The sequence below is a fragment of the Malurus melanocephalus genome, unplaced genomic scaffold (assembly GCF_030028575.1).
Source record: "Malurus melanocephalus ecotype Western Australia unplaced genomic scaffold, MMel_1.1 scaffold_566, whole genome shotgun sequence".
In the NCBI taxonomy this organism is placed as follows: domain Eukaryota; kingdom Metazoa; phylum Chordata; class Aves; order Passeriformes; family Maluridae; genus Malurus; species Malurus melanocephalus.
Window position 1 is genome coordinate 280,163 of NW_026623798.1, and position 22,856 is coordinate 303,018.

Here is a 22,856-nt window from a genome sequence, read left to right on the forward strand (position 1 = left end):
GAGCAGTGAGGGCTTTCTGCTGGTTCCTGCAGTTCCCTGTCTTGCGGGACAAGCCGAACTTTTATTCTCTGGTCCTTCAGTCAGCCAATGCTGACTTCCTTCAGCACAAAAGAAGTCTCCAGCTAGAACTGTTTGCCTTTTATCTTCCCTTTCTTCTGGTTCTGATGTTACGTTGATCTTCTACCGAGTCAGACCTGTGGCCTGCTCCTCCTGTTTACAGCTGGGAGATCCAATTTCCTGACTCCGTGGCTTTGATGTGGTGGGACTCCATTTGTAGAGAGCCTGCCAGCTCCCGGAGAGGGGATGCGCTCTGGGCCTGCTGTGTTTGGGCACAACTTGGAGCAAATACGTGAGTGGACGGGTGGGTTTGCTGACAGACGCTTTCCCCTCACACATCTCCGTGAGATGCCAGCAGGAACACCACAGTGCCCGTAGCTGATGGATATTAGAGAGGTGGGGGTAGTTACCTGGCCCTTGGGAATGCAGTGAGGCTCGGTGGGGGTGCTGTGGCGAGGGGGTAGCCTCACCCTCAGCGGAGTCCTACAGCCTCAGCGCCCCTGAAGTGCCCTTCGAGGCGGGGCGGCAAGGCAGGAAGAGCCTGGGGCGGGAGGATGTGCTCGTAGCATTGCATTAAAACCTGGGAACACGGGGAGGTTTTTGGGAGGGGCTGTCCAGAGAGGTGGAGGAGTCTCCGTTGCTGAAGGTGTTCAAGGAATGGCGAGACGTGGCACTCAGTGCTATAGGTTATAGGTTGGACTCGATGACGTCAGAGATGTCTTCCGACCCGAATGATTCTGTGCCGGAGTAGCCACAAAGAATGCAGAGGAATGGGGACCGCTGTCCGGGCTGTCGGGCTCGCYTCAGCAGAGCCGGCCGCACTTAACACCTTTGCTGAGATTCCAAGAAGCCACGGGGATGCCGGGAACCGGCCGGGCCGGTGCGATCGGTGCTCAGGCGGATCGCAGAGAAAGGCGGACAAGCAGGACGGACGTGCCTGTCCCGTGACGGCGGCCAGGCCTTTGCCCGCCCCGGCCCCTCCCACTCCGCCACCATGTGCAGCGGCCGCCGCTGGGGGGCGCCGCGCGCGCGGGGCCGGTAGGGGGCGCCGGGCGCGCTGCCGGTCGGTGCAGCATGGCGGCGGCGGGGGTCGCGCAAACACAGCCCGAGCCGGTCGCCGCCGCGCCCGAGGAGTCGTCGGACAGCGAGCCGGAGCAGGAGCCCGGCTCCCTGCAGAAGCTCATCCGCAAAGTCTCGACGTCCGGGCAGATCCGCCAGAAGGTGCGTGCGGCGGGAGGGGGCCGCGGGCAGGGCCTCGGGCTCCCGGCGGCGCTGCGGCTGGCGCTGCCTCCGCGTTGCGCTCGGTGCCGCCGCCTCCCTCTCCCGGCCGGCACGGTCCGCGCCGCCGCCAGCCCGGGCCGCCGCTCTGGGAGTTGCCAGAGACCTCCGAAGCTTCCCCCGGGGGCCTGCAACCGAACCCGTCCGTCAGGGAGCTGCCGGCGATCCCCCACACACCCCGCTCCTCTCCCCTCACAACGACCCCTCAGGGATCTGCCGGCGACCACCTCACAGCAGCCAAAGCGCCCCTCAGGGACTCGGCTATTTCCCCTTTGCCCCGGTTGGAAAATCTTTAATTGTAACAAATAGTGTTTATGTTAGAGAGTTTTATTTATCCCGTCGTTTTCGGTCACAGCCCAACCACCCCTCAAGGTCCTGCTGGCAAACCCCAACCCACACCGCAGAGGCCCCCATAAGCCATCCCCAACAGCTTTCCATGCACTTGTGAACCGCAAAATGCCCCTCAGGCATCCCCGTAATGAACTGTTTTTCAGGTGCCCGTTAGCAGCTGCTCCCTAAATGCCCTTCAGCATCTGCCAGTGCCCCACAAATTTCATTCGTGAACTCTTGGAATTGCCCCCAGCCACCTGGCAGGTGCCATCCCTAAACTGCTTCTCTGAACCTTTCCAGTATCCCTCCCTAGCAGCCCTGCTTAGGCCACCTTCTTCTCATTACCAGGTTCAGACCTKCAAGGAACTTTACCTAGCAATGATCGGTGTGCCTAGGCTCAGCTTACTTCTTTCCTTCCTTACTCTCTGTAATATTTTCTTGGAGTCATGGAGATCAGTTGGGCTCCTACTCCCTGGTGCCACCCCATTTACCAGGTATTTGAATCCTTAAGGGCATCCCCACCCCATGAAGCTTCATCTTCCCTTTTTTCCCCATGTCACAGTTGCCATGGGCTCCTTCCTCACCTCCCGATGCCTTCCCTTGAGAACCTCTGCCCATCCCAGCCATAGCTCCCTGTCGCATTGTTCCATTAAGTTGTTCACTTTCCAACACCTCCCTTCTCCGTGGTCCTGTTGTGCTTGGCACAAGTCACAGTCTCATCATCAGAGCTCTGCTCTGGAAGGTGCAGCCCTCACTGTTGTTCCTTAAAGTCATTTTGTATGCCTTCCCTCAGCAACTTCCCATCCTTTTTGTGCATCCTGATTTCCCCATCTTGCACTGTCCTGTTTTACCTTTCTGTAGCATATGGCTTTTGTCTGGTCAAGTAGGGATCTTACAGCTGGTTAGTCTTTTTTGTCCTGCTTTGCCTTCTTGGTAAGGTAGCAGTCCTTTCCACCCTGATTGCCTTGGCCCAGTCATATTTTCCCCTCTGTGGCTCATCCTGAAACAATAACATCGTTTTTAGGGGCAGTAACAGCATTCTGCAACTACAACCACAGCTGTAGTTCTTCTGTATTGTTACTGTAAAAGAAGATGTGAAGATTTCTTTCAGCCTTAGACTGGGAACCACCCATAGGGAGTTTCCCTTTTCTGCACTATTTTTATTATAGCAGCATGATTTTTCTTTGTAGCYGTTAAGCTCCTGTGTAACTCTTGGRCTGTTGTGTGATGTGTTTCTGCTTAGAAATACCAGATTAGTTACTCTGCTGTYACCTGCCTCGTGCTCACCTTGTCTCCGCAGCATGGACAAGCACAATGCWGCTGTGGGCATGCAAAAGCTCTCTCAACACTGCTACTGCAGATCAGYGTTGCTTCTCTTGTTTTCCTAGCAAAGGAGAGTAAATGTCTCTGCATGGTGCAGTGTCTGAAGCATTTTTCAAARGACTCTTTTTCGTGCTGGCTGATTTGCCCTGCTTTCAAACACAGACYCCGCCATCATTCTGCTGTGCATCGTTGTTTGGCTGCAGTGGTCCCAGTTGTGAAGCCCCAGTGACAAAGCACACTTGTACATGAGGACCATGGTGGGGCTGCTTTCTCTGTCTGCAAGGTGCTACTGGCACTGCCCCTGGCATTTTGGGCTGAGGGGCTGGGCTGTGAGATGGCTCTTTTGACTGCACCGGGAAATCGTGAAGCCCTCTAAACCTGTGGATGTTCTGTGTCAAGCATATTTCAGCTGTGCTGTAGCACCAGAGCTAGTCTCTTATTTTGCTGCAAAAAGAAGTAAACCTTTTGAGGTATTTTCCTGCATGCAGAGCACTGAATATTAAGAATTTGTCTTGCTGGAGATTGGATGAACCTTGGAATTTCTTAACGCCATTTGTGGCAGAGGTCTCTCRAAAAGGGAGGAAGGATGCTATAGTCTGTCTCCATGGTGGTGTTTGTGATGAAAGCAGGGATACAAACTCTTTTTCAGTTCTAGAGTGGCAACTCTTGCTTACAGCAGGATGTTAGAGATGCTGAGGTGAAAGGTCCATTGGGTTGTATTTTTGTTTGAATAYAGCAGAACACATCCTCCCTACTTAATAATTTTCCCTGTTTTTTACATCACTTCCTGGATCAGCATGGCTGGAAAAAGGTGAAAACAGCCACTTGTATATGCAAACATAAATCTATTAAGAACAAGAATTATAAACAGATACTGTCTACAGCTATTAAGCCTTCTGTGTGTTAATCTGCAGAAAATCTTTGACTAAATAGTGTCAAATTTTCCAAGTAAGCCCAGGTATTATGGTGTTAAGGACTGATTTGTTCTATTGTTTGTTGATGTTGTTTTGCCTTGTCATTGTCTTTTCTGCATGCTGCTGCATGTATACCTTTTCCTTGTCCTCAGGGCAAGGAGCAAAGACAACTTTGTGGGTAATCATAGTTTTGATGAGACTTTAAGGAGCTTGCTTCCTTTGTAAAGGCAAACCTAATTCTGAATTCGTCTGTTGAATGATAGAGTGCAGACTACTGCAAGCTGTAGAAGCAGTTGGACAAGTCCGTCAGTGACAGTAAGAGATGCGGGCAGACTTTTACTGTAGCCTGAGGATAGAAATCTCTTCTGACCACATCTTTTGCTGCAGTTAGCTTAAGACCATGTCTGTGAGTACAGCTAAGTCATAGAAGCATACTGTCATCATAGCTTGAGTGCGAAGTCCAYTATGGCCGTGGAATTCCTCAGAATTTACTTGTTTGTCACAGTCACAAGCACTTTGATGGTATGTTTTCCTTCCTCTGGTCTTGCCATCTGATTTCCTAAGAAATGCTGTAAAGCTGCTTGCTTGCTTGCAAGACCATAAAACTTCAGTGAATTTGTTTTCCCAAGCCCAGATGTTTTCCAGCTGTGTTTGACTGAAGTAGCTTGGTGTAGTAGTAATGGGGCAAGTGGAAGTGTTTGAGTATTTAAGGACTGAGTGTTTGAATATTTGATGTGCAGGGTCTAAAGGCAAATCACAGGTAACATCTCTTCAGCTAATATACCTGTCCCTTGTGAGGCAGAGGGCAGGGGAAGGAGAAGTCAAAGTCTCAGCGTTTGGAAAGTGAAGTACTGTGTTCTAGCTTTTAGCTAGAAAGTTTTTGAGGCAGGGAAAAGGTATAAGGAAAGCATGTTTAGTGGTTTTTAAYGATTATTGTTAGGGGAAAAGAAGAAAGCCTTGTCTGATCAGGTATAGCAGGTAGTGTGAGTGCTCTTGTCTCAGGTGGCCACGAAGCAGAATCTGYGTTGTGTGCATGATCAGCCATTTCACAACCTGATGGACTTGTACCAGGATCAAGCTTCAGAGGGCACTGCTTTTAGCTTCTCTCTGGTCTCAGACTGGTGTTGGTGCAGCTGCAGAAACTGTTGGTCAGCTAAGATTAAGTATTTTTGAATGGAAGAGAATTGGGAAAGAGATGAAGTTAACTAGGAGAGGGAAGACATGTGTGAGGAGAGGCAACAGCAGGACCTTGGTTCCACCTCCTAAACAATGCTGAGGGCTCAGCTGGAACCAGCTGAAGTAGTAATGTCATCTGATTTTCGCTCACCATGGACAAAAGCCCAGGAATATCCAAAGTGGTCCTGGGAACTAAGGGTGTGAAGCCAAGGAGCACAGTCCCTTTTATAAACTCTGACAGTGAAGTGTGCTTCTTCCTTTGAACTTGACCTTTCATTTCCAGCATCCCATTGCAATGCTTAGATAGGAGGAGGGTTGATTAACAGGCCATCTTCCCATTTCATTCATCAGTTCTGTGGGATTTCCAGTCTGCCAGCTTCAATATGTTGGGCTCTCAGTTTGTTTACCAGACAGGATTTCAGCAGTGTCCTTGGGTGACATCAGGAGGATTTCTTGTTTAGGCTAGTTCAGTCTAAGTTCTGTTTACTTTCATGAGCAATTTCTCTGTAATATTTTCRTTTTTTATAAGCAATTATCATTGCCTTGAACTTTTAAAGACAAGTTTGCAGTATATATTTCACCAGAATTGCAAACAGAACGAACAGTTCTCCAAACTTTCTGGGATATTGGAAGCTGTCTAGCTCCAGTAGCAGAGATATGTCAAGTTCATTTATATTCTGAAAAGCAGCACAAATGAACTGGTATTGAGCATTATGCTGCGGTGGACAGACTGCTCAGTATCTGAACTAGCACTTTTCCCTTCTCTGAGCTGTGTACCAGGTGATGCCTTTTGCACTATGGGAAGTTGTGATTCTCTTTCTGACCATTGGCCTTGAGGTCTTGGAGCCACCCTGCAGCATAAAAGCAAAAAAAAACGGGGAAGCAAAATTTTTCTCCTGGTTTTAGTGCAAGTTTCCAGAGCTATGTGAGTCCTCAGACATATGGTTTGCAGCATGGGCAACTAAAGAAAGCTCATTTTATTTCTTCTTGTATTGYCTATAAGATAAAATGTCCATTTTATAGGTAAAAGTGTTATTTTTATTTCTGGAGAGCACATGTTCTAAGGTTTTCTGAGATAAGAATGAGGAAGTGGAGAAGTTTATTACTTTGAAATACAAGTATTGAAAGAAGTATGATAAGAAGCAAAGCATTTCAATAAAGTGACATTGTAAAAGAAATAAGAGTGAGGAAGGAATTTTCAGGAATTGATGACTTAATTCATGTTCATATATTAAAATGTCTGTCTGGTTTTGTTTTGCTGCCTTCTAGCAGAATGTCTGAAAGAGGACATTTTAGGAACTTCATGTGTCATAAATTGTGGAGGCTTATGTTTTAATTCAGGTAGAAACTGGGAACTCTTCACCTTAAAAAACAGAACTGTTGCAAAAGAGAGGTTTTTGTGATTGACCTGAAACTGAATGTCTTGAGCACAGGTTTAAGGACACGAATTTTCTTGGATTAGCAGCATAAACATATTAGTTTCTTTTCTGAGCGCTAAGGACAAAGATAGGATTTTAGGCTGTACAAATGTTTCTATCCCTTCATCTACAAACTGTTTAGTGTCCACTTCAGACTCATGTGTTCTGATACAATTTGGGAAACCTCCCAGCACTGTTTTCACTGGTGTACTGTAAGTTTGCCTCGCTGCTGGAGAGTTTTGGATGCTGTATGAAAGCAACAGCTGTTACTTCCTTGTTAAAAAAACCCAAAAAACAACAAACCCAAACTAAAAAAAACCTCACCACACAACAGAACAGAGCACAAAACCACATGCACTTGTAGTGTTTCTCATTCCTTCTAACTATAGATCAGGTTCCAGGAATTAAAGGGCTAACATTAAACCTTTGCATGTTTTGAGAGCATGGATTTACTTGGACCACATTGCTAAGAAGTACATTTCCAGGCTACTAATTATTCTCTCTAATAAAATTAGAGACTAAATAAAATAAGTRCTGAATGTTTTGGTTTGATTGCTTGGTTTTTCAAAATAAAACTAAGTCAAATATTTAGAGTATTTTCCCCTACCCACAACCTCTTGTTAAAGAAAAAWTATTGATATTTTACTTTGGAGCAGTACAGGATTATAAATGAAAACTCTGCAATGTCTATCTCCAGATTACCTGATTAGAAAATGCAGTATATCATGTAAGACACTGCATAACTTWGCCTTCTTTAATTACAGATCCAGTCTGATTCTTTCTAAAATAGCAACTATGCCTGCATATATAAGAGAATGCACAAGTGAGATAGAGAGGGTTTTTCTCTATTCCTGAAAAACTTAAGGTTTACCCTATATTGGCACAGCATCATTGGAAATTTCATCACACACTGCTGTTCCAAGTGAAYACATGTTCCTCTTGGAGCACATTTTTTCAAGAGCTTAAATGCACTGACCAGTATTTAAAGGACTTTTTATTAACTCTCCAGTGAAATGGTGCATTCCCACTTTTTCTTCACTAAGTGGTTGTTGCCTCTTGTTTCCTAGGAATTTATGTGTCTTTTAAAGAAAGAAGATGCTTCTGTTTGGTTCTGCAACTCCATGGGATCATTATCTMGGGGTAGCTGAGCTTCAGGCAGACGAACAGTTGAGCACCACTGCTCCACAGCAACTGCCGTGGTTTGGGGTCCCTCCTCACACATTTTATGTAAAACACTCCCAAAAGCAGTGAGCTTATTGTGCATGCCCTGTTCRGTAGTGGTGCACCTCTGCAGCAGTAGTGCAGTGCTTCCACAGGGTATGGAACTTGCAGACTGCAAGCCTCGGACCACTCCAGGGCACAAGAGTGCTTTTAGAGGAGGAAGGGGCTGRAGCTAACTGCCCTCCTCTCATCCAGAGAGGAAAAAGTTGGCTTGGTGGCTACAACATTACCACTTCTGAGTTAGGCAATTGACTAGTACAGGTTTGCTTCCTTTGGTTTCAGAGATCTTTTTGCTTCCTCACAGTCTCATTGCTAAGTTTAAAAGTTTTACATCTGCTCACTGTTGGGATGTTGTGGTTTACTTTTTTGAGAGAGGAAATGCCCTCTTGATCACATAATGCTTGCATTGAGCACATTGCACTTGAGTTCTGCAAGCTTTAGTAAATTTATCCATGTAATTTTCTAGCGCGGAGAGGTGATACCACCTTCAGTCTGCTGTAGGGGAATATAGATAGGCACTTCTTTTATCAAATGCATGAAATCACTGAGGGCATCTCCAGACCCTGGGTGCAGGGTGGTGCAATCTTCAGGTAATGTCTTATCCCATGGGGCAGCTGTCTTCCATAGTCTTTGAACAGAAATGTATCTGATAAAACAGGGAGGGCGAGCTTCCTGCTCTTGGAACTGCTCTCAGCAGAGGCAGGGCAGAACACTGTCTAGAATGTGTAGATCTATGACTGAAGTTTCATTAAAAATCAGTATTCTGGGAGCTCGTGCCAGCCCCTTCTGTTCTGTTCTGCTGCAAGTTAACAAAACGATGTTCCCAGGGCTGTGCTCATCTTCCTTGTTGTTGCTGGTGCAGATCAAGAAATCTTGGCATGGTCAAAGGTATTTGCAGCACATTAAAACAGGGAAAATGGAAAAACAAAACTTTGAAGTATCCTTTAAAAACTATGTTAAATAGATGAGGAAAAAAAAAACCTTAAAAGCACAGGTTGTTTAATACATAAATATGGAAAATCTGATTATGACAGTTGTTGCAGATGAGATAAATTCTAGGATACCTGAGTATTAATTAGATGGCCAAAGGCCAAAAGCCGCTTTCTGCTTGCAACCTATTTGAATACCAGTTGGAGTAAAAGGATGAGGATGTGGCTCTGCATCTACTGGTCCCTTCCAAACAAGGCTTCTTGCAGAATTCAGTAGCAGGGGTAGCAGAAATCCAGACACAGTGGGAGGAAGCTGTCTTTTGCTCACCTTCCTCAGCACAAGGGCAAAGGTTTAGTTTTCTTCCTCAAGGTATAACTTTTGCTTTCCCATGTCCTGAATTTCTTGTAGCAGTATTTTCTGCTGACTTTTCCTTCCTACTTGGTCAAGGTCTCCATGACATTCAGCAGTGTGGGAAGAATGGGGTGTCTGTGAGTRTGAGGATGAGATCCACAGCTATATTCTGCATGTGCTTTCCCTTACATTTGCTGTTCTGTGCTCGCACTGGTCACACTCGCCRGCCTGGCACTCTCATGTCAACTGGCCTTGACAGCCCATGGTGAGTGCCTGGCTCCTTCTGCCTGCTGGTGAAGTGGATGGCAGGGATTAGATGCATGTTTTTCGGTAGTAACTTGCCTCTCTGGATGAACAAGAGTGTGACTTTAGCTGCGGTRGTACAGGCTGCACCATTAGAGGGTTGGGACAAATTGGGATTCCAAATGAGGTTCTGTTGCTTTAACTCAGCAGCAGAGCCACGTACTCTGAGTTCAGACATGTCTCAGACCTGAAGGTTTTACAGTAGGTAATGTGTTGACATATTTTGTGTGGGGGAAAATGCCCAAGGAAGGAATGTAGTCATGTATATATTATTTTAGATTGTAGAAAAAATAACAATCAGACTTTTCATGTTTGTCCTTAAATGTCTCTGTGGATGGGTTTGARCCCATATCTTCCAGCTTTGCTGTAGTTTGACTGGAGCTTTGTGCTCAGTTTCCTTTTTGTGATAAATGTGTTTGGGAAGGATTCCTGGAGCCTATGGAAAGCATCCTGAGGCTTAAGCAGTTTTGAAAAGGGATGAGCTGGGGGGAGGGTTGTGTACTGTACCAGGAGCTGTCCAGCTTCTTACTAATCCTGTATCAGTGTACAGGTGTGTTTTTCATTCTCCCTTCTAAGTAGCTGACCAGAGTGTTCATCTGTTTTGAGTACTTTGTTTGGAGCTCTCTGACAGAGCTCATTTTACCAAGGAGCTGTGTGTTGATATGCTGTGTGTTGTATTTCCTTCCCCATATAAATTTTTGTGTGCTTTCAAATTGTTTTTCATTTGTTAATTTATTCGCTTTAGGTCAGTGATTGTGCATCTCTTTTAGTAGAGTCGTTCATAATAGTAGCAGCTGAGCTTGGTAATGAAAGAAGCTAGTTTAATGACCTGTTCTTTTATTGGCTACAGCATTAACTAATGAAGAATGAAATGTTTGACTATTTATGTGTGCCAAGGCAAATTAAAGCTTTTCCAGTATTTGACACAAACTCCTGGTTTTTTTACTGTGGATCTGGAGAGTGAGCTTGCATTTCTTGTTTCAGTGACATCTCAGCTAGTGCATGGATGAGTAGCTGAGATGTCTCATGTGCTGTGCTCTGCTCTGGTTTCTTTTGTGTTGGGAGTTGCAGGGAGGCTGTAGGAGAGTTGTTGGCTGTGCTTGCTGTGGTTTCTCACTGGGTATGCTGAGTCCAGCTCATTCAGCAGGCTGGAGATTGCAAAAGAAGAGAATTGGGAGAGTTTTTGTAGGTTTTCCCGTGTGGTTGTACAAAGGTCTTTGCTGTAACCCCCTTCATTAGTTGTAGCACTTGGCTTCTGTTACTGGGCCAGTGACTCACTACCCTAGCTTCTATTTTGATATTTGATTCCAACTTTGATTTCTTTTTCTCCTCTTCTGGAGTCCTTTTTTTGCAGTGGATTCTCATAATATCTTGCTCTTCTGGTACCAGTGAAAGAATCTTAATGCCATTTTCACTTTTTCAAGATAAAGTGCATTTAATGTAGGAATCCCAAACAGACGTGTGCAACCTGCAAGTACCTTGTGCTCCCCTATAGATCTTATAGCTCTCTCTGTGTCCTATTTGCTTTACTGATCTAGATTTCCCCTCTCTAAGCTTCCTGGAGTTCATTTYCAGTGTGTCACCACTGTCTGGTGGAAGGATGTTGCTCTCAGATTAGCTTGTTAACCCCTACCCTTTTGACCTTTCATGTCTTATTCTATAGGATTGGTTATATTTATTCCTGTAGTTTCTTCGTTGGATTTACTGTGTTTTATTTGATTTCTAAATATTAATTTAGAATTAGTTTCATGTTTGTGAYCACGGAGAGCTTTATGATACCAGCTACTAAAACTGTTTTACCCACAACAAGATACAGCACTCAGATTTGTGCCTGCCCTAGCATGGCAAGACTGTCTGGCCATGTTTAAGTGCCTGCAGATCTACTCCTATCTTTTTTGCCACATCTCACCCAAAATCAAGGACTAGATGAGGTTGTTTGGTACCTGAGGATCAGCTGCCTGTTACGCATATGCTTTTGCATTTTATTTTCTCCTCTCTGCATTTGGTGCTTTGTTCAGTCAATTATTTGTTGTTTTGCATCAGTGTTTTATGGTAYATACAAATAAAAACTGTTTGTGTCCTAAAGTTTTTTACATTCAGAAGACACATGGAAAACAGAGAAATCTGTGTGCTGAGGACTTCTTGTTTGGGATTCTTTAGTTGCTATTTAGATAGCTTTGAATCATTTTGCTGTTACCTTGTACATAGTTCTTTTTCTGCATTGGAAAGAAGTGTCACTGGAGCATAATTCTTGTGTTAGATATGTTKCACTGAGTAACTGTCCCTAAGAATATGTTATGATCTCAGCAGTAAAATAAGTTGCATTGCTCTTCTTCTGTCTCTATCAAACATGGTTTGGAGCCTCCCTGTGCCAGTGGGCACTTGCCAGCCTGACAGCCAGGCACACTTGGTAGTCACCCTCAGTCTGGCTAATAGGGCATGTTTTCCAGAATAGGAAATTAGTTTTATTGAGAGTCCCACCTCCAAATGGGGCGATAGGCTTAAGCTTCAGGAAGGGATTGTCTGCTTCTGTGTTTCGCTTGCTAAGCAGTACTATGTGCAGGAGAACAAGGGATGTAATCTGAAAGTAGCTGAAATCTGACGTGATCCTTCCTGATTTTTAGTACAATCRCTCATGTTGTCAGTGCATTAAGCATTTTATCTGTGTACGCTGTCTCTGACCTCTTGACGTGGGTTACTGAGTGCAGAGACACCTCAGATGAGGAGAGGTGCTGGAACCACAACTGTGTCTTGCTGCTTTTCTGAACAGCTCCTGTTAATCTTTTGGCTTCTGGTTCTTTCAAGGCGGGAAGGGGAAACAGTGAAGCACAAGGCCCTCTTTTARGTTCTTTGCTTAAGTCCTCTGAGTYGCTTGAAACCATTGCTGTTGAGGTCAGTCAAAATTTTTCTTTTGTCAGTTCAGGATTAGGCCTGAGCCCTGTACCCGTTTTGACAGAAGAAATCTGAGAACATATTATTTCTCTTCCTAAATGTCAAGTTTTGAAAAGGGATGAGCTGGGGGGAGGGTTGTGTATTGCTTGCCATGAGCTAGGTTTTTTTTCTGCAGGAAGTTGCTGTTCTTCAAGGCCAAAGATAAATAGTAAAATGCTAGAAATTTCATAGGTCCTGCCTTTGAGCTGTTTAATCTTGTTCTTTTCAGACTTCTTAAGACTCTCTGCTATGTGCAGTGTTGCTTTAAATTGTTGTTTTTTCAGTAACCGTTTTTACACTGACTAGCAATATGATGAAAGAGGGTCACTGTTGAAACCAGTAGCACATAATTTTATGCTTGATCCAAGAAGATAATTCATTTTTTATAGTGTTATCTGCCCATGGAATGCCATGCCACAGGACAACCACGCTGGAAAGGTAYTCAGATGGATAGTAAGCAGTCTGCATAGTTCCACTGCAAACAATTTTAGTATTTATCCTGGACAGGACACACATTATCAAACYTCATAATGTTTCAGGACAGTAACTTTTCCCATAGGATCTAATATATGATACTAAAAATAGATTTAACGCTCTCTTTTCATAATGGGATAAGCAACTTAACTTTTATCTTGATAAATTACGTGCCCAGTAATCTGATCAGAGTAAATCTTCGATTGAAAGTCTGCAGGGAGGTTGAGGAGCAGAAGCAGCTGTTCAGCTCTCCACCTTTTGTTTAATTTGTGTCCCTTTGCAGTCATGTCCTTTCCCCAGTTCATTTTCTTCAGCTGCATTCCTCTGCAAGTGGCAAGTCATTTGGCTGTAAAGTCAAAATAGAGGAGGGGAAAGGCAGTGATGTCTGCATCGTTTTATAAAGTCATCTTGATCTTATCTCCAGCCCTTTCCGCCCAAACCCACCAAACTGCTGAGCTGAGTGCCTATAAATAGCCCGGCTGCTCTCATGCAGAGATGGGCAGCGCTGAACCAGAGGCGTTTGCTGTGAGCAGTGAGCGCTCCTGCTTTGGCCTTTCATGTCTGAGCTGGGTAGTTGTGAGGTTTTCTATAGATAGAGCCTGGCAATGACAGAAACTGCTGCTTAGGGTGGGGCAAGGTGGTGGTGRCCTCTGCGAGTGTTGCCTTTTGGTAAAAAAGAGAAAAAAAGGGATTTAAAAGAGAAATGGAGSAATGCATGTCTTTTGGAGAGGTGAGTGAGCCCAGCTGAAGTGAGGGAGCAGGCAGGAGTGGTGGGAGCTGAGGGAAAGCAGAGGCATTGTTTTGCTGAGAGTTCCTGTGCTGGTGGGCTGGGCTGAGTTACTGGGCTGAGTTTGGCTGAAGTGCTGCTGCCTGAGCCTGGGGTATGTAAGGGTGCTGGTTGTCTCCAGTTTAACCATAGCTGTAAATAAGCATCGCAACAGAGTGCTGAAATCTCCTCCTGCAAGTYGCTACTTTTTGATTAGCCTCCTGGCTGACTTGATATCTTCAGGGTTTTTTTTCATTCCAGGAGTCTTCCCTGGGATTTTTAGTTCCTCTCTGATTTTGGTTCATGGCTTTGCAGAGCTCAGTAGCTGCTTTCTCTGTCTAATTTTTTATTTATATATGTTTTATTCCAGGGAATGCAAAAGATTACTCCATGTTTCTGTCTAAATTTGGAAAATCTCCTGCCACTTTTCTATTTTCTTCCCTATAAAAAATGAAAAAATGAAAAAAATACAGAAATGTGTAATTTCTTTAGGGTGGTAATTTGGATGCTGGTGCTYTACGTTTCTCTTTGATACTCTGGTGGTGGAGGTTAAAGTAACTTGTGAGAGAAATATATATTTTAGTGGGTTTCCACCTTTGGCTAGTCCTGTTTGTTGCGCTTGACAGTTGGGGGATGGAGAGACACATAGTGGAAATTGCTTTGTTGGGAACTCTAAAAAGTCTGTGGCAGAGTGGRAGCGTGAATGCATCTTTCTTGGTTCCAAATGAGTGCCTTCAACTTTGGCCTTGCCTTCAGGGTCGTTTCCGCAAGGGATGCCGTTCAGTCAGTCTTTGCACTCCRTTTTCTTTTATGCTGAAGCTTCAGCTACGATGTCTGAATTTCGGGTTGCTTACATAACAGCAGCTCTAAGGCAGTTTAACATTTTGTTTCGCGGTATTGCTATAGTATGTTTAACTTCTAAAGCCACTCCCAGATGCTGTATGGCTTCTTAGAGTGCATTCCTACTGCTGTGTCCCTGTCGTGACCTGTGGAAAATGAGTGCTAAGATGCCTTTCAGTGACTGCCTCAGAACTGTGGGTAGCTGGTGTGGGAAACAGYCATTTTCTGATAGGAGCTTAATCCTCAATTGTGCATTTTTCTTTTTTCTTTTCATTCTGCTGGAAGTACTATGGAGTTTGGTGATTCCCAGTTGAAGCAGGCACATTAAGTTGGTGTTTGCCTGAGAACTGGCAGGTATTTCTGCCAGTGTGCAGGTGACTTTGTGAAACCGACCACTGGGAAATGTTGAGGCTTGGAGTTTGCTAACCCTGGAGCTGGCCAGGGCCCAGGATCCAAAGTAGATGGTGTTCTAGGAAACAGGGGAGCTCTCCTCCTTTTCTCTTTCYCAACAGAGTGGAGGGAGATTATAGAGGCTTCTATATCCAACAGCTCTCTTTAGGATCTGGTGGAATGGGGAGCCTGCTCTTTCCCAACTGATTTGTGAGTAGAGGCATCACCATGGTGKTCCAGACCCTGTGCTCTCTCAGGCCAATTTGAGAATGGCTCAGTCTAGCAAAAGAGAAGCACAGATTATCAGATGGATGTTTCTCCTTAYAGTAAGCATTTTTTTCAAAGTGGGTTTTGAGGAGGCTTTGAGCTTGGCAAGGGCCAGTGTATGTGGAACGTATTAAAATCCACRGCTGTTTCAAAAACTAAAGGCACACACTAGAAATACGTATAGCATTTTTAAAGCAAGTTTAATGCCCTGGAAAGGATTTATAAAATGAACTAAACACTGTGGTTCAGTAAAAGTATTTCTTCTGTGTGCTGTAGTAGCCTGGCAGTGTCYATTTTGTGTGTTTGTGAATTAATTGATACGTACCAGCAACCTGACTGTTACAAACCTGAGTTCTGCTGAGACCTCTGGTATGTTAAAGCTGTGTCATTTTCCTGGCACCAAGATACAGAATAACCTGTCTTACAAGATTGTCAGACTGTTTGTATCCTGTGTTTTAATTGTGGGTTTATCACCTTGGGCTCTCTCAGCCAGAAGTAGGTTCCCTCGACTTTTTTGGGGAGAGAAGTAGATTTCTTGTGGTACTGAGGCATCATGTAGTACTGCTTGTAGTTCCTAGGCAGTGCTTTCAATCAGGAATTTGGGGTTGGGCATTCAGTCCTGACTTTCTTGTGTTTTGTCTTTCTGAGCTGCAGTTTTTGAGATTATTTTCATGTGTCTGTTGGTATTCAAACCTGTCCTCTGCAAAGTAATCAAGTGTATTTGACCAAGCAGAATGAAGTGCATGTGGATTGAATCCATACCCCCATGTGTATGAACAGTGTATGAACTGTTCATGCACAATGTATGAACAAGCATATGAGCCTGTGTATGCCGGTATGTCAGTCTAGTTGTAAAGCAGTTAAAAAGAAGTCAGTGTGCGTAGACAGTTTTGGCATTGCAGCCCTGGGAAATGGCAGCTGGCCAGAGCGCACTGAGGCAGGGCCAAGACTATTTGAAGAATACCAAATGTTGAAGTTGGATATAGCTCCTTCTTAACTCTGGTTTCACTCTTCACCCCCTGGGCTTGCAGCTTGCCACCTCTGTGCCAGATGGATGCTGGCAATTTCACAAGGCACAGCTGGAGGTAGAGACAGATATCCTGGGTCCATAAATGCTGATAATCAGATGCCAATTAAATGAAAGGTGCAATTACCTGCGACTGAAATCTGACCTGGGTGAGTTYAACTGTTATGCTTCTCGAGTCACTGTTAGATTTGAAATGCTCGTTCAGTTGTAAGTTATCTTCTTTGGTATCATGATAACACTAGAGACAAGGGTAAAATCGCACTGCWGTGTGGGTTGTGTGTTCATGAAGGTTTTGTCTTGTGAAGGCTGCTCAGTTTTACTGAATGTATCTGTGAAACGCTTCCAGCAGAGGGCACTGAGGTAATTAGTCTCCAACTCCAGTTCTTTCCCTACGGATGTGTGCTGAGGGAGCACAAAAGGTTCCTGTCAGTAAAATCTGTGCTTCACCTCTCTCTTCTGATGCTTTTGTAGACCGTTATAAAAGAGGGCATGCTGATGAAACAGACCAGCTCCTTCCAGCGCTGGAAGAGACGATACTTTAAGCTGCGAGGAAGAACGCTCTACTATGCAAAAACTGCTAAGGTAAGGTCATGACAGTACCTGTGAGACCAAGGAAGGAAGTCACTGGAGGGGCTTTGGAGGCAGATGGGTGTCAGTGGGGAGGCAGCCCTCAGCAAAGAACTTTTTAAGGACTGTTCTTCAGGCTTTGTAGCTTACTAGAAGATCCCTGTGTTTTGCCTCACACTGGGAAATCCTTGGTTTTGAAGTGAAGCATCGTGCGGACTTGTGATACTGGTTTTTTCTCATTTTTTCTCCCTTTGGTGCAYGCTAGTAGGGAATGGACTCTGAATTACTAGAATGAAGAGAATACAAATGAAAAGAGAAAGTGGAGTAGACAAACCAAGTTAGAATTGATCAAATCAGAASTGCTGTGCATCTGGTTTAGTATGTTGATAGTCAACTAGATGTAAAACTGTCTCCTTTCACAAGAACAAGACCTACAATTATTTGGTGTTTTTTAAAATAGCCCTTCAATAAAAATAAAGCCATTGTGTTCACTGTCTGAAGACAGGCCAGAGTGATCCCCAGTGTATGGAACTAGACTTCCAGTTCCTTTATGTTGTTGATACTGTGTCTTTCTTTCAAATCATAAAAGGCTGTGACAGAGCATTCTAGGCAGACTTTGAGTCTACTGCTTATACGTTGAATTCAAGAATTCATTGGGATTTTAATTTTTTTCTTTCCAGTCCATTATTTTTGATGAGGTGGATCTGACAGATGCCAGCGTGGCCGAATGCAGCACAAAGAATGTCAACAACAGCTTCACGGTAGGACTTCTTGCATTATTTTCTATTCTTCTTGCRTATTTTCCCCACATCCCATCTCTTTTGCAGAGCTGAAAAACATCTGAACAATCTTCACAGCATCTTTCACTAAAAATAAAAATATTCATAAACTTACTTCTCTTTATAATATGATAACTCATYTTTGTGCACATGGGAAGTTACCTCAGGGAAATACCTCAGGTTGCTATGTATTATGGTAAGGCATTCAGGGATTTTCTCACCTATAAACTAGGAGGGTTTGATAGAACCCGTTTGCACAGTGGGACAGAAAAATTTGTTCTGCTGAGGGAGTTAGAGGTAATGTTTGGATTTATGCTGGAGGTCTTGCTAAAGGAATTTAGTTTTCCTCACAGGCATTAAAATAGGTAAACTTCTTTCTCTGACTTAATTTGTGTGTGTCTGTGTGTGTGTTTATATATGCATGCTATATATAGTGGGAAAGCAAAAGGAGGAACAGAAAGAAATAGCACAGAAGTAACTGTGGGATTGGTTCAGTATACTAGTTAGATTGTGGAATGTGTGCTAAGTATTTGCAGTCTGGAAATGTGGTGGTGTCCCTGCTTTGTTTTCTCTAGGCTCAGAAACTAGGAGGAAAAATGATTGTATTTCCAAGGTTTACGTGTTCTGCAAGCTCCAGTCTGGGGAAGCACCTGGTGTGCAGAAAAATAAGCCATTAATGTCAGCCCTGCAGAGTGAGTGTCAAGAGCTGGTGAACAGCGACAACCTTCACACAGCTCCTGAGGAGGCTGGAACAGAGGAGAAGGAGAATCTGGGGGAAGGAAGTGTTGCTCTAAGGCAAGGCAAAGGGAGGGTGCAATCCAGGTGGAGGGAGGAATCCTTCCTGATTCTCCCCGTGGCGACCAACACTGAGCTGTGTGCCTTGTGCTGCAGCAAGAGTGGCCTGCTGCTTYAAAGATCTGCCAAAGGGAGCTTCTGTTGTGTAGCTGTAGCTTTTGGCCTTGCAGTGCCTGTGTCCAGATGAAACCCCAACACTTTCCCAAAGCTTGAAAACTCTTTCTACATCCATAGTCGGASAGGTAGGAGGCACATCTGGGTACAGTTAATATTGATATCAGGTGTCAATGTGAGAGTACAAAGACAAGGTTTATGCAGTGGTTTGAGTAGGGGATATGTTTTTAAGGATGTGATATTATTTACCTGTTAATAAAGCATTTTATCCTGAGTCTTGCTTCAGTTTTCTCAATATAAATAATGGCTGATTTTTCAGGTAAGTGTACTGTTTGCTGCTTATTGTTGTAGTTGGTAGAGTTCTAACTTTCATCAGGAAGACTGTTTTAGGGACAGGAAAAAGTAGTGTAGAAGGAAGTTTGCTCTCTTAGATTGCTCTATCTGAGTGCAACAGTGAAGAGTTATTTCCAGGACTCTGATATCAGGGTCCCTGCCTTCCCTAGTGGGTAAAAGGTAAAGGGGTACTGAGAAACTCAAGCAGGTACAGTGTGCACTGTTGCCAGCTGAGCAGTGTATCATGGGGCCTAGGTAAACTTAAAGGAAAACATCTCCTCCTAATTTCTACCTACTCCTTCTGTCGTGGCTTATGGAGGGGCTTGTTTACCTTGAGCTCTAAAAACACTTAGGAAATCAGAAGGAGGCCTGGTCTTGCTCCTGTTTGCTCTGTTACATCACTTCTGTCAGTACTTTGAATTCCTTGCAGTCATCCAGTTTTCTGTTGGTTTTCTTTGAGAGTACTCTGCTTCGCCTCTGTATCTTCTTTTCTAAAATTCAGAGTTCTTTGATATATTTTTTTCCCTGTTTCAAATCAGTGGGTCATACAATTTGAGTTTTTCTCCTGAGCTGAAAATATGTAGCATTTGGTGTTGTAAGCAGAGTTTTAGATGTTCTGGGGTTTTTTTTTTTTGTTTGTTTTCGTCAATGGAAACTGGTACTTGTGGATTTATGAAAGAGTGTTTTCTTTCTGAGAAAACTCAACCTCTCTCCAGTCATCTGTACTGCCTAATATATCTATTCTGAAGGCCTCAAYGGCACCCCTAAGGTTCTGACATAAAGGCAAGCAATAAAAACATCAGATAAACCACTTGGAGGAACAATGTGTATTCAAAACAAAGAGGTAATAAGGGCTGACCAGTCAGAAGAGAAACTGTTGAAGGTGCATTGAGGAGCATAGGGAGGCAGCATCATGAGAGGACAAAACCAGAGCAGAAAGCCCTCAAAGGTTGTGTTGCATGGACTGAGGAGTAAGGTTAAAAAATAGCTGCCAGTAAATCTTTTACATAGGACATGTCTGTGRCAGTTAATGTGTTTGCTTTCAGCARGAAGGAGAGTGAGTAAAGTGAGTTTTAAGACACAGACCTTCTCTGAAAAAGAAGTGTGTAATGACAAACTCCACTGTGGTTTACTTGGTTGATCTTGCATAGATTTCCTCAGTAAGTGTCTCCTGTTTGCAATAGGGACAGTTTTCAGAACTGCTACCCAGAGTTAATGGATAGATGGCTACAGAATGGGCTGGGAGCATGTGACAAAGGGGCATTTTTGGGCTTAAGATGTTGTACAGCTCTGTCCCTCGACATGTAATTAAAAGCTTTATGTTTAGCTGTTGTTCCATTAGGTCAGGCCATGTGGCTGCAGAGGTATTTAATAGGAAGGCTCTGGGAACTGGTCTTATAGCAGCCCCATGCCAGAGCTCTCTTCTCCCATTAGGCCTCTAGGTGTGGTATTTGCTGTTTCTGTCACATCTCTGCCATCTCTGTCCCTGAGAGTCACCTGTMTACAAGTTACATTCTTCTGGGATGTCTGGGCTCTGACAGGTGCTTTCCATGTGTGATCCCTTGGTACATAGCACATATCTCTCACCACTGCCTTTTCCTAGGGTTGCTGTCTTGCACAGGRCCTTAGGGAAGATCTGCTGTGGCACAAATACAATAATAGCTGTGTTGTCCTGGTAGTTCAGGAACCCTTTGTTTCAAAGAGACCAGTCAACTTTTAGCCTGCATTCTTGCCATCAGTGTGTGCTATATTTGTACTCCAAACAAAATAGAGATCAGCAGCAGCATTGAGTCGGTGAGGTCAGAGCCTGGCTCTGATTTCTGAGAAGTGCTTTCTCAGCCTTACCCTCAAAACCTCTTGTGGTTTCTAAAAAGCAGATGATTTGGGATCACACTGGGTACACTGGGTCTTCCTAGTGAGGCTTTAGATCTTTCCATGAGCAGTTTTTTCTTGGACAGTGCAGTTTTGCAGTAATGTGATTTGTTAAGGTGCCCACATAATGGACTGCAGTTGTATTAGCATTAAACCAAAATCTGCAATGAGGATGAGTTCCATACTCACCTGGAATAGTGTTTTCTCAAGATGATACTGGGAAGCCTAGGTTTTTATGATGTCTGTCTCAAAATGTTCTGCTTTACCTATGTCATGGACCTGAGCTATCTGTTATGCCTGGCCTCCCCTGCAACACCTGCAAGGTTTGGGGGACACCAATCACCCTSTTGCCTGTTGCTCAGGTCAACAGTTTGCCACCGCAGCTGTCCCCTCAAGTCTTTGAAAAGAATTTGGGTCATCTCCCTTGGCCCAGTTTTGTAAATGTTTATGTGGTGAACAAATTCTACCTCCTCAGACTGGTTTGTGGACTGAAAATCTGCTCTTTCCTAGAAGGTGCCAATTAAGTTAAGCCTGCTGCCTTCAGTATAGTTGGTAAAGTTAAAGAAGTGAGTCTTTATCAGTTCATTGACCCTTTCCTGCTTTGAGGAGGATTGGTATAAAGTATGTATTCTTTAATACTAGTCAAAAATGCCTGTCATCATCAGGAGAGGGCCTGGAAAGGACATTGTATCTTTCCGTGTACATATTTTGTGCTCTGATATAATTCTCACATGGTGGTTTGCTAAGTGTTTTCCAGTTATTGCTACTGAATGGTGGTGTGGACTTTCACCCTCACTTACATAACATGAATTACAACATTAATTTCTTATTCTATTTGATTCAGAGCTTTAAGATCCTGTAGGAGAAGGTTCCTCTGTGTAGAGAGGGAATTCTGTGTCGTTTGGTTTCTTCTTTCTGATGCCTTGGTGAAAYGGAGGCTGGGTCAGAGTACATTTTTGAGCCATGCCAGGAACCACTCCTCCATAGTTAAAGGCTTTTCACTGGAAAAGGTGGAGCTTGAGCTCCTGAGCTCCTGTAAACCCTTTTTGTTGGGAAGTACCTCTGAACTCAGCTACAGACCGGAWACAGCATATTATTACAGTCAGCGCCTGCCTCTCCAGTTCATTGCCGTCAGAAGCAAACTTCCCAGCTCCTCCTTAAGCAGGCAGCTAATCAGCTTGTGGCAAGTGGAACGTAGCTCAGAGAGTCTGACCACAGACAAGACTAATCCTATTAATTGCATGTCAAGCAATCTGATGAAGTTTTTTTCTGAGGGAGCAGGCTGCTCTGGACACTAGTTTAGAGGAAGATTGAACATGAAAGGTAAGAGCAGGAGTGTGAGTTTTCTGGATTGAGCCCTGGGAAACATTGCACCTGTGGCAGCRTAAGAGATATCAGGAGCTCAAGTTCTTTGGAATACATTTGCTATGAGCTCTCACTGTTCAGGCATTCTCTCCTGAGTGGATTTGTGTAGATGTGTTCTCTAGAASAGGGCTAAAAGGAAATGTGCCTGTAGTGCTGTTGGAAATGCTGCACCCATCAATTAAGAAATACTGTTTATTAACTGATGATTCACCCTGACCAATGTCCCAGRAGAGAGGAAGTACTGAAGTTAGAGTAATACCGCTCTTCCAGAGCACTTGCATGACTGGAAGTAACAGTGGTGGTAGACTGAGGRGCAGGGAGTTGCTGGTGCCCCTGAATGCGACAGTGCACTCATCTCTGAGAAGGAGTATGGATGTCATTTTCCAGCTGTATGGAAGCCTGAGGTGTGCTATCGTTTTTTCTTATTATGAACTTGTTACTTAGTACTGACTTTATTCAGCCACAAAGTTGCCAGTTTCTGTCTTAYGAAGTTTTACCTTACTGATCTCCTCTAGAGTTGTATTTTTGTTGTATTGTCCCAGGGCTTRTTCACACTGTCAAGAAATAGCCTGAATTTTTGTTTTGAGGTAATTAACTTTTCCTATAAGCAGAAGGCAAAGTGCTTGAACTTCTTTAAAAAAATCAAAGTCTGAGAGTCCTTTTTGATGGGGAGAGTATGTTGTTGATGTTCACAGGTTCATCAACAGTGAAGTGAAAATGCCTTTACCTCTTCGTAATTTTGTGTCCAGTTGAATTATTTGTGTTGGTGCTTTTAAGTTAAAATATGTCCTTTTCGGTCGGGATGGTAATAAAGTTCTCGCTGAAGAATACAGTTCTGAAATAAAATAGGGCTGCTGCAGCTGCAGGAAGTTTGCCACTCATGCTTAGCGCAGGAACTGTGTGCCTGTAAGGCACCGTTGGAGCTAGAGGAAACCAGATGAGAAGTTGGTTGTGCTGGTTTGAAATACAGACATCGAGAAAGAGCATGTGACTTATTTTTAAGAGGTGAAAGAATATAAGAACTTTTGTTGCAAG

The 22,856-nt window shown here is 44.0% G+C and overlaps 1 protein-coding gene across 7 annotated transcripts in view; it reads left to right on the top strand.

The window, feature by feature from the left end:
• The first annotated feature begins 1,097 nt into the window (after positions 1-1,097).
• The window catches only part of DGKD (diacylglycerol kinase delta), a 57,216-nt gene continuing 35,457 nt past the window's right edge, over positions 1,098-22,856 (top strand). For 5 of the 7 annotated variants that reach the window (XR_008966405.1, XR_008966406.1, XM_057382397.1 and 2 more), the window contains exons 1-3: positions 1,098-1,278; positions 16,468-16,578; positions 17,244-17,324. Coding sequence is in view for 3 of the 7 variants with exons in the window: in XM_057382397.1 (XP_057238380.1) it covers positions 1,132-1,278; positions 16,468-16,578; positions 17,244-17,324 (339 nt within the window). In the remaining 4 variants the exon portion in view is untranslated. Of the gene's footprint in view, positions 1,279-16,467; positions 16,579-17,243; positions 17,325-21,627; positions 21,780-22,080; positions 22,226-22,856 lie in introns of those variants that run through there. The other 2 variants (XM_057382402.1, XM_057382401.1) reach the window with 2 other exon arrangements.